This window comes from Podarcis muralis, chromosome 5 (assembly GCF_964188315.1).
Source record: "Podarcis muralis chromosome 5, rPodMur119.hap1.1, whole genome shotgun sequence".
In the NCBI taxonomy this organism is placed as follows: Eukaryota; Metazoa; Chordata; class Lepidosauria; order Squamata; family Lacertidae; genus Podarcis; species Podarcis muralis.
The window spans coordinates 54,546,686-54,558,077 of NC_135659.1; the positions used below are offsets into that span (position 1 = coordinate 54,546,686).

Consider the following 11,392-nt stretch of genomic DNA (forward strand, 5'->3'; position numbering starts at 1 on the left):
TTGCTATGCAGCTGTGTTGCGCTTTGCACTCCTCACAGTCCTTTTTTTTGCCAAGGCGAGGAGGGAGGGCAGCAATTTTCAACATCTGACGCAATGGCTGCATTCAGGTGTGCAGCTAAATCATGGTTTAGTGTTATGAGAACGGACCACTGCAAGCCATCAGCTCATGCGCCCCTCCACTTTCATTTTAGAGATTAATCACAGCTTGTCATAACATCTGACCCTAGACAAATTATGAGTAATCTTACCTACGGCTTGCTCAAACAAGACAATTTCAAATGATTTTGAAGCTGGATTGTTTCAACAAACCACAGTTAAGCTTAACCACGGTTTAGGGTTCCGATGGCACACTAAATCCTGAGTAGCCTAAAACAGAAGTGGAAGGTTCCAATTTCCTCACAGTTGCACCAGAAGCAGGAAGGGAGGAATGTGGAAGCCCAAGGCTCACTGCAGCTTGTTCCCATAAAGCCCCACCATGGTTATATTTGGAATTATGTCCAAACACAGCCAGCCATGTACTTCTAGCAATATGTCTCCAAATGCCAGTTGCTGGGCACTGAGAATGGGAGAGGGCTATTGTGCTCATGTCCTGTTTATGGACTTCTCATAGGCATCTGGTTAACCAATTAAAATCATAGAACTGGAGAGTTGGAATGGACCATGGGTACCATCTAGTCCAACCACCTGCAATGCTGGAATATGCAGCTGTTCCACACAGGGATTGAACCTGCAACCTTGGCATTATCAGCAACATACTCTAACCAACTGAGAATGCTGGGTGAGATGGGCTGGGGTCTTCCCCCCAAAATATTCTCTCATTCTTTTTAAGCAGGGTGTATGTGGATGGCACTATATAAGTGTTCCTGCACTCAATACTGTACAAATATTTTACATAAGCATCTCATCTCCCTGCCTGAGTTAGGAAGCGTCTCTTCACAAACACCACACTTTTTCCATGAAGGCTTTGGCACAAGCAATGGTGACTCTTGCCATTCTTCCATCGCCAGCCACCCCCTCTGGAGCTGGGCTACAAAAGAGGCTGCTGGACTACCATGATGTCCACTTGCATGCATTGTGTAGTATGGCCCCCAGTGACACAGGTCCTGACTCTACTTCAAAGCCTTTGGGGGGATTCATTGCAGAAGAGCATAGTCACAGCAAATCTGCAGAATTGACATGGTTACAGGAGCCACATAATACTCATTCCTCATCTGCAATAAATCACTCTTTTAGTGCAGTAGCACCCACAATTTGGAACCCCCTGACTACTGGCAGACACCTTCACTGCACAGTCATACCTTGGAAGTCGAATGGAATCCATTCCGGAAGTCCGTTTGAGTTCCAAAATGTTTGGAAACCAAGGCACGGCTTCCGATTGGCTGCAGGAAGCTCCTGCAGCCAATCGGAAGCCGCAGAAGCAGCATTGGATGTTCGGTTCTAAAGAATGTTTCCAAACCAGAACACTTCCAGGTTTGGGGCGTTCAGAAGCCAAAACGTTCAACTTGCAAGGCGTTTGACTTCCGAGGTACGACTGTACCTGCTAAAAACTTTTTGTTTAGGCCAGCCTACCCAGATATGTAGAATGTTTACATGTGTTTTAAGTGGGTTTTTAGCTTATTGTTGATTTTAATTATTTCTGAATATTTAAATAGTTGTTTCTTACTGTTTTTGCCGACAATTTCATTGTCCTATTCTTTCTATCAACCAAGCAGAATATAATTCTTTATGAAATAAATTATTACCATCTACCCACCAGCTGGAAATACAACTGGGCATTTGTTCTCTTGCTTTGACTGGCCACACCAGGAAAAAACCCTCCCTCTAATTCTGCAGTCACCAGCTCTGGAGTGCCAGCTGCAGCAATTTCCCAATAAACCCCAGCGGCTTGGATTCCCCCTGCATCAGAAGCCAGGAATACCATTCAGTGGGGCTCCAATGACAGCCAGGGGCTATGTGTATTATCGGCACTCCAATCTATCCACTGTACAGTATTCCCCAGTCCCTGTATTCCTATCCCCACAGAGCAGGTGCGACCGGCAGCCACCATGCTGAGAGTTTAATTGCCGAGACTCAGGGACAGCTGCTCTTAAGCATCTCCAAATTGGTCTCCGGCAGGAAGGCCTGCCATCGTCTTCCATGCTATGGAGGGCAGCATTAATATGGGGGTAACGTTCAGTGATGCTCCTGGGACCTTCTACATATACAAACACAATCTCTCCCCTTAGCTTTTTGACAATGTTTGTGATCATCCGGAATACTGAACTTGTGAGCTGGGATGGGAAAAAAGTATGCCATCCCTCTTAGGAAGGGATAGACTAAAAACATTAACGACTTTGCAAGTCCTGACTTGGCGTGTCAAATCTCTGACAGCAGACAGCATCAGAGACTGTGTATTTTGCCAGAACTCCAACCTCAGCAGCTTCACCACAAAAAAAGGTTTTGGTTTCTAGTTGGTTGGGGGGTTTTTTCTCTTAAGTCTGCATGGGGAGATACCCAATGCTCACATGATAATGATGGTGTCATTTTTAATCAATAACAATTTGGGGTTAGCTTTAGCAGGACGTGTCGTGCCCAATTTGGACGCCATACATGAAAGAATGCCATCGGAGCAGAGGAAGAAAAGAAAAGAAAATGCAGGGATTAAAATGCAAGATTATGATGTGAAGAAAGAGTGATGACCAGGGAATTATGCAGCTGACATAAAAGACAGCTAAGTAACTTATATATGGCCTTGCCATAAATCAAACTGAAAGTAAGTAATTTCTTTTGCCACTAAAAGGAGGACAGGAGTCTGTGGGGTTTAACTTGCAGGTAAACAACAGTCATTCTACAAAATAGGAAGAACTTGGCTGCAACAGCAACTGAGCAACAAAATGATTTGGCTAGGATCTCATGAAATCATCTCCCTTTGAAGTTTTGGTCATTGTTGTTTTAGAGAGGACGTGTTAACATTTATTTCTGCTGTTTAGGTAGAGAAAACACTAGCTGTGGTAAGGATTTGGCCTGCCACTGCCAACTTGAAATATAGCTTATACTGAATCAGACTTGGTCCATGTAGTTCAGTATTGTCTACACTGACTAGCAGTAACTCTCCAGAGTTTCAGATTGGTGTATTCCTGTTCCAACTAAGGGATGCTAGGGGCTGAACCCAGGACCCCCCCGCATGTAAGACAGATGCTCTATCACTAAGATCTGGCCTTTCCCCAAAACTCAGATGCATCTACCACCCATTCCTACCCCGCCACAAAAATCTCCTGTCCCGTCGCCCTGCGAAAGCAGCCTAGTCAAATTGCCAATGGCAGTTGGCAGGTTTCACTTCACTTTGTGCGTGCTGTAACAATCTGTTATTAGCCCTCCCTGAAGGCAGATGCCAACTGCATCACAAGCAGAATTTGGACCATAAATTCAGCTCTAATTCCTGGCGAAAACCTTGTCGAACAGGTGCTGCTACAAAGACCCAGGAGAGTAATAGGCAAGTAATAACTAGTTACTTGAAGGCGGAGAGCAATTGTAGATGCTGGCCAGGCTAGGCCAGGCTACGTTCCTCCAAGGAGTTCCACCAGCAGATACTTCCCATCCTTGGTAGGGATGACTCTAGGGCCAATGAAAGTTGCCAGATTCGCACACACAATGATTCAGTTTCACTAAGGATCAGGTGCAGGCGAGGCACCAACCACACCTGGCGTGATTTTGCCTTGAGGAAATTACTGCCTATAGAGGCAAAGAGGCTGGATTGCGAAGAAGTTAAGTTTTGTAGTCATAGCCCATCCTCTCCAAAGCCTCCAATTCCTGCTGGACAAATAGGGTGCAGGCTTCAAACTCCAGATAAAAGAGGGATGTGTGCTATCAAGCCACCAGATCTAAGTTAGGAAAAGGAGCATCTGCCAGGTTGAATTCGCTCCAGCACAGAGTGGGAGGCTTTGCAGAAGTGAGTCAACAACATCCTGATTCATGAGATTTAACATGAATGTGGGGGGGGGGGAGGATGTAAGGCGTGTAAGCTCTATCCTGTTTGCCCAAGTGGCTTCTCTCCCTTCCTCCAACTACGCCCACGACCACCACATGTTCCTCACTCACAGCCCAGTCCTTTGCGGCCAGAGTGGGGAGGAGAGCAGTCATCAGAGCCAGGATCAGCCCCTGCTGTTCTTGGGCAGAGTCCATAGCCCCGGCAACTGGGAAGGACCCACCTCTGCCCCTTTCTAAACAAATCTGATCTGGCACTCTAAGCAGTGCCAGATAGGTGGGTATTTCCCACAACGCCCAAAAGCAATGCTACACCAGAGACATTGTGGGAAATTAAATGGCAAACAGACACTGCTCTGAGCAATGCCGTTGACTCAGTAAGCCCACCATAGAATGTTGACAGAGGAGGAAGCCCACTAAAGGACACTTTGCCCAGAGCCCCTTGAACCCGGAACAAGTTGTGAAGGTGCGGCAGAGTATTCTTCGTGGGAAAATCCTTAGTAAGCTTTATATACCTTGCCAGCCTTAGCTCATCTATCCATTCAGACATGCGTTCAGCACACACTAGTCTACAACATTTTATATTGACGATGCTCACCCACCAATGAAACACAAGAGCCCATCTGGAAAATGTGTTCTCCACCCATTTTCAGTAGCATATTTGAAGATAGCAGGGCAATAGCTTCAGCTCCGTCGGTGGAAGGGTCTTCTGGGTACTCAGTGGAACTTATTTCCCCCTCCACCCTTCCATGTGCCCTTAAAATCGGCTCTAGAAGGTTGGGGGGAAACCATCTAGAATGGGAGTAGGAGAGAAAACATTGTGCCCATGGAACCCTGTTGGCAAAGCACTGAATACAACCCACTGACATTATGGCATGGCCATAGTCTCTTTTAAAAGTTGCTGGAAATGGTCAGAAACACACACTTTGGGATCAGGAACTGCCTCCTGGATGAGGCTATATGTAAGCAAGCCTTGGATGACTAAGCCATTCCTGAGCAGGACCTCTCTCTACCTGATGTCACCAGAATTCCAGAAAAAGGAAAGGGAACCTGTAGACTTCCACATGCTGTTGAACTACAACTCCCAGCATCCCTGGCTGTTGGCCATGCAGGCTGAGGAAGATGGGAGTTGGAGTCCAGCAACATCACGAGGTCCACAGGTTCTGCATCCCTGTTCCAAGAGGCTAAAGCAAATTCAAATTATGCAGTTCAGTCAACTTTTTGTAAATCCCCCACTATTCAGAGGGGAGCAGGAAGCTGGGAGACCCTTGTTGAACTTGGGTCCTGCATGCAGGCTTCCCACAGGCATCTGGTTAGCTGCTATGAGAACAGAATACTGGACTGAGTACTGGCTGAGCTTTAGCCTGATGGCTCTTCTTATGCTTGCCATAAGTTACCATTTTACCTTTCATCCACCTGTGGTCCTCTATACTGAGATTTTGGCACTGGTCCTTCTGTAAGCCCTTGACACCCTGAAGATGAGTAAGCTGTAGCTTTAACATTAACTCAGGGATGGGATGCCTGTGACCCTCCAGGTGATGCTGGAATACCCTGCCCTCTTTGGATGAAGGCCGCTATACAAATTTAATAAATCAACTCCTATCAGCCCCATCCAGTATGGCTGATGTTCAGGAATGATGGGAGTTGTAGCTCAGCAACCTTTGCAAGACCACAGGTTCCCCATCCTTGCATCAGTTTATACAAACAACAACCGTCTCTGCTGATGCTTGCCTCTCTGCTTACCCTGCAAAGTTCTGCACTGGGACAGTGGCATTTAATTTAATGTAATTGCAAAGCACAGACACCGGGCATTGTAATAAAGTGGCAGTGTAGGAAAAGGAGACTATCTGGCTAATTAAAGGGACTGCATCCTTCTCCTGGAACAAAACAGCTATTCTACTCCAGTGACACATTTCCCCACATGCTGCACCCATCTCAGGCACACAAATTCCATGTCTGTGTTGCAGAAGAGTAGCTGCGTTCATTTCTCGGTTGCAGCAAAAATGCAACAAGCGGTGGAATTTGACTACGTTTCACTGAGAGTAGACCCACTGCAAAGAATGGAGGTCATCAATTTCAGTGGGTCTGTGTAAAACTTAGTGGCATACCACCCAAAAAGTATCGTGCCATCTTGAGGAATAACAAACATACAAGAGTATAAGCTCGGGGAGAAAAGCGCCCATGTTTGTTGTGGGACCATGTCTGGTAGCAATGACACAGACATACTAAAGGTTTCCTTATAGGACAGCCAAATATCTCCCAGCATTCTCCCTCGTCTTCCAGGCACTGATAAACAGAATCTCAGAGCTCAGAGGAAGATCAGCTCCATCTTCCGAATGAATGATCACAGAACAGACCCATCTTGCACTCCTCCTGCCTCATCCGCACTGCCCCAAACACCAAAAGCCACTATTGGTGGCATCAAATCATCATGCATTCAGCTCGCATGCAAGGAAAGCCAATTTTATATGGAATTAGCCCCAAATGGTTGGTTCCATTCAAAGGGAATAGAAAGGAAGGGCAGGAGGAAGAAGATTCTTTGGCTGGGATACTGGGAGCCTGTGGAAGAGATGGGGGAGAGAGAAACTCTGCAGCTTCGGCTGTTGTCTCAGAGCAAAGACTGGGGCAGCCAACTGGAGCAGCGCACGGAATCCTGGATCGCCATTTGGCTGTTATGCAACCTCCACCAATTCCAAAAAAGCAGGTCTACTTTGCTGCTGCTGCTGCACCTTGGCAATGATCAGCTAAATGCTTCCTAATTGCAAACAACAGATTAAGCCAGCCTCCCCTGACCTGGTGCTCTGCAGATGATGATGATGATGATGATGATGATGATGATGATGATGATTAATTACCCACCCATTACCCTAAGGTCCCAAGGTGGGTTACAACTGTTCAAACACAATATTAAAAACAGATTAAAACAACTAACAATCGTAGAAATGAGGTAGCTCCTAAAAACGTGCATCTCAAGTGTCAAAAGTGAGTGTAAAGATGTTTTGGACTACAACTCCCAGAATCCCAAGCCAGCATGGCCAAAATTCAGGGATGGTGGGAGTTGAAGTCCAGGGCACCATGCTGGGGAAGACAGTGTGGTCATATACCACATATCCCAATGGTTATTTAGCAAAAGTTTTCTGGGTGTGATCAGACGCCCTTTCTTTAAAAGCTTCCTTGGATGTTTTTAAGCAGAGGTTGGATGGCCATCTGTCATGGATGCTTTAGCTGAGATTCCTGCATTGCAGGGGGTTGGACTAGATGACCCTTGGGTCCCTTCCAACTCTAAGATTCTATGATGCCATTTGAGAGTAGCCACAAGGTTAGGAGAGCATGAGGTAGGCATGCAGAGTTTTGGAGCAACTAGACTGCTCCCAAAGCTTCTTTCCCCCAAAACTTGAGATCCAAACCCAGACGCACAGGAATGCATTTGCCACCTTACCTGACACAGATACTCTCATGATCGCTTCCAAAGGCCTGTTGTTATCCAAGGCCCTGCTCAGACGTAGCTCTCCAGTGCTGTGGTTCAGGAGCACCAGCCTCAGTTCGTTGCCTTGCTCAAAGCTGTAGGTAAGTGTATCAGAGACATCCGGGTCATAGGCTGGGATTCTGCCAATCACACCCGTGGGGAAACTGCTGGACTTGTTGGTGATATAGTTATTGAAGAGGATCTCAAAATTCTTCAAGACAGGGATGTTGTCGTTCTTATCCAGCAGACGGACGTGCACAGTGGCCCGGCTGACAAGTGGGGCTGAAGTAGCCTGGACCACAATGACATACTCAGACTTGGCCTCATAATCCAAATCCATCAGTGCCGTCAGCTCTCCGGAGAAGATGTCAAGTTGAAAGACCTCGGGAATGTTGCCTTCCACTATCTGATACATGATCTGGGCATTGGTGCCCTCGTCTGGGTCGCTGGCAGTGATCCGGGCCACCACTAAACCAATGGGACTGTTCTCCTCAACAAAAATGTCAAACTCATCCTGTTCAAAGACAGGGGGGTTGTCGTTGACGTCAAGAACAGTGATATAGACATCAATAGGGGTCCTCATGGCTGGCATGCCCTTATCAACGGCATATGCCCTAAGCTCATACAATGGGACATTCTCCCTGTCCAGCCTGCGCAGTGTCCTAACAATGCCCGATGTGGATTCAATTATGAAGTCTCCATCCCCATCGTCCCCACCCTGGAAGGTATAGAACACCCTCCCATTCAGCCCAGAGTCTCTGTCGGTGGCGGAAACCTGCAGGACACTCGTGAAAGCTGGCACATCCTCATATACAGAACCCTGGTAGTTATCCCTTAAGAACTGAGGTGCGTTGTCATTTACATCGTTGACTAGGATCTCCAGGTAGGTAGTATCTGATTTCTGGGGGATGCCATTGTCTCGGGCTGTAATTGCCAACGTGTAGGACACCTGATCCTCGTAGTCCAGCTCCATCTGAGTGGTGACAGCACCAGTATCCATATCTATCTTGAACTGAGGGATACTGTCTTCCATGAAATAAGTAATGCGGGCATTCTCCCCCGTATCCTCATCCGTAGCACTAATAATAACTACAGTGGTACTCACTGGCCTGTCCTCATTGATGTTCACGGTGTAGTGGGAGCTTTGGAAGACTGGTCGGTGTGTGTTGGCATCTGTCACATTCACAAAAACCTGGGCCGTGTCGAGTCGTGTGCCATCGGAAGCAGTAATGGTAAGCAGGTACTGACGCTCTAATTTGTAATCCAAGGGTAGGGCAAGGGTGATGAGACCCCCACCACTCTGGCTGGTTATGGAGAAGCGATTGCGGGTGTTCCCATTGGTGATCTGGTAGGTGATGACGCTGTTGACATCCCGGTCAATGGCAGAGACTGTAAGGACACTGGTGCCCACAGCAGCATCTTCATTGAGCCTCATGGTATATTCCTTTTGAGTAAACTCAGGATTGTTATCATTGACGTCCAGGACGGTGATGCTGACGCTGGCCGAGGAGGTCATGGGGGGGCTTCCGTGGTCTCGGGCCTCAACACCAAAGTTGTAGAAGTCCACAGCTTCACGGTCCAATTCAGAGGCCACCACAATCCAGCCTGTGTTGTTATTGATGGTGAAGGGGAAATCAGAGCTCGTGTCAACCAGAGCATACTCCAGCCGAGCGTTCTCCCCAGAATCCGCATCAATGGCTTGGATGTGGATGACAGAGTAGCCCACAGGGACATTCTCCAGCACCGTGGACTGAAAAGGGGTGCTGACAAATATGGGGGCATTGTCATTGACATCCAACACCTGGATGGTCACCAGGCCACTGATGTTGGAAAGAGGGGGTCTTCCTCCATCCTGGGCCCTAATGCGGAGGGTGTATTCCTTGTTCATCTCATAGTCAAGCTGGCTGACCACATCAATGTTACCTGTCTGGGCATCGATGTAGAACTGGCCGCGGGTGTTGCCACTCATGATGCTGTAATGCACCAGAGCATTGCTGCCTTTGTCCCGGTCGGTCGCATTGACCCGCAGGATGTGAGTGTTGGAGGCCACGTTCTCGGGCACCTGCACCACGTAGCGTTTCTCGCTGAACTGCGGCGAGTTGTCGTTATCATCCTCCACCGTGATGTGGATCGTGGCTGTGGTGCTGCGTGGCCCCGGGTCTTTGCCTTGGTCGTTGGCCTCCACCATCAGCTGGTAGGCCTCAACCGCTTCCCGGTCCACCAGGCCGTTGGTGCGAATGACGCCAGACTTGGGGTCAATCTCAAAGATCCGGTTGGAGCCGTTCCCATTCAGGATGCGGTAGAGGATGTTGGCGTTGGGGCTGGCATCCCCATCCGTGGCCCTCACCGTCAGCACCTCGTAGCCCACCTCCAGGTTCTCCCGCATGCTCTCCTTGTACTCCTGCTGCTCAAAGACCGGGTCGTGGTCATTGGTGTCGCTCACCGTGATCATGAGGGTGGCCAGGGCGGTGCGGCGTGGCACGCCGTGGTCCGTGGCCGTCACCCGGAACACGTGGGTGCTCTTGGTCTCCCGGTCCAGCTCCTCAGCCGTCGTCACGGCCCCTGTTTGGGCATCGATGGCAAAGAAGCTGTTGGAGCGGCTGTCGTAGAGGGCATCCATGGAGTAGTCCAAGCGGCCCCACTCGCCCTCATCGGGGTCCAGGGCCCGCAGCATGATCACGGGGGTCCCCGCCGGCCTGTTCTCCGGCACCGAAGCCTGGTAGGCGGGCATCTGGAACTGAGGGCTGGCGTTGACGTTCCTCTTGGAGCGGCTGCTCCCCGCGCCACCTCGGGGGGCCCCCTCGGATTGCCACAGCTTCTCCATCTGCTGCTGCGAAGAGCCCAAGCCGAGGCTCCACAGGACAAAGGTCTCTCCCTCCTCCTCCTCTTCACAGAGGCTGCACAGGAGCTCCAGGCGCAGCGGGTGCCCGGAGCGGAGGCACCTGGCCCGAGGGGGCAGCATCAAGTCCTCCTGGAGGTGGTCCGACGGCTCGCTCCCGCCGCTGTCGCCTCGCAACCGGCAGCGCAGCCGGCAGCCTCCCCGCGAGCTGGCCGGCGGCAGGGGGACGCGCGCGCCCGGCTCCATGCACAGCGCCCGCCTGCGCCCCCTGCGGAACCGCGGGCCGGGCTCCGGGGCCAGCAGCAGCCGGCTCAGCAGCACCAAGTCGCCGTCCTCAGCCGCGTCGCCGCCGCCGCCGCCGCAGCGCGGCCCGAGCAGGTGCGCCCAGAGGCCGCGGGCAGGACGCGCGGCCGGGCAGCGCCACGAGAGCAGCGGCGCGGCGCAAGCGGGGAGCAGCTCCGGCTCCGGCGGTGGCGGCGGCGGCCAGGCCGGCCCGCTGAAGGGGGCGCAGGGCGGCCCCGGGGGGCTCCGGGCTGCGGCCGAGCGGGGGATCCCCAGCGCCGCCAGCAGCAGCAGCACAGCCCGGCCGGGGGCGCAGCAGCCGCAGCCGCCGCCCATCTCCCGCCGCCGCCGCCCGCACTCCGGCTTCCGTTCGCTCCGTCCGTCCGCGCGTCGCTCAGCAGCTGCGCTTCATGCCCAGCGGAGGATCCGGGCCGAGGCGCCCGCCGGCTCCGCCGATCAGCCCTAGCAGGTCCGCCGCCGCCGCCGCCGCCGCCGCGTGCGCTCTTGCTCGCAGCCCGCGAAGGTCTCGCCGCCTGCCAACCAGCCCGGCAAGGCTCCGCTGCGGCAGCAGCTCGCCGACGCTCATTTCCATAGACCTGCGGCTCTTAAAGGAGCCGCGGCAGCCGCGCGGTGGGGCCCTCCCCGTCGTTACACCGCCACTTTCTCCCCCAGCGGCGGCGGCGGCAGGGCTGCTGGAGAGGTCCGCCGGACTCCTGCTGGCCGATGGCCGGGCCTTAGGAGCAACCCGGGAATAACGGGTGGTGGCATTGAGCGTGTACAGAGTGCAGCAGGGGCTCGGCTTGCTCATGTCCGCAGGCAGACTTTGCCCATCTGGACTGGCC

At 51.5% G+C, this 11,392-nt stretch overlaps 1 protein-coding gene across 2 annotated transcripts in view; it reads right to left on the bottom strand.

Annotated features, from left to right (window-relative positions):
• The window catches only part of CELSR2 (cadherin EGF LAG seven-pass G-type receptor 2), a 113,933-nt gene extending 102,833 nt beyond the window's left edge, over positions 1 to 11,100 (bottom strand). For both annotated transcript variants that reach the window (XM_028733891.2, XM_028733890.2), the window contains exon 1: positions 7,403 to 11,100. In XM_028733891.2, the coding sequence (XP_028589724.2) occupies positions 7,403 to 10,886 (3,484 nt within the window). In that variant the 5' untranslated portion in view covers positions 10,887 to 11,100. The remainder of the gene's footprint in view (positions 1 to 7,402) is intronic.
• Between the last annotated feature and the right edge of the window lie 292 nt (positions 11,101 to 11,392).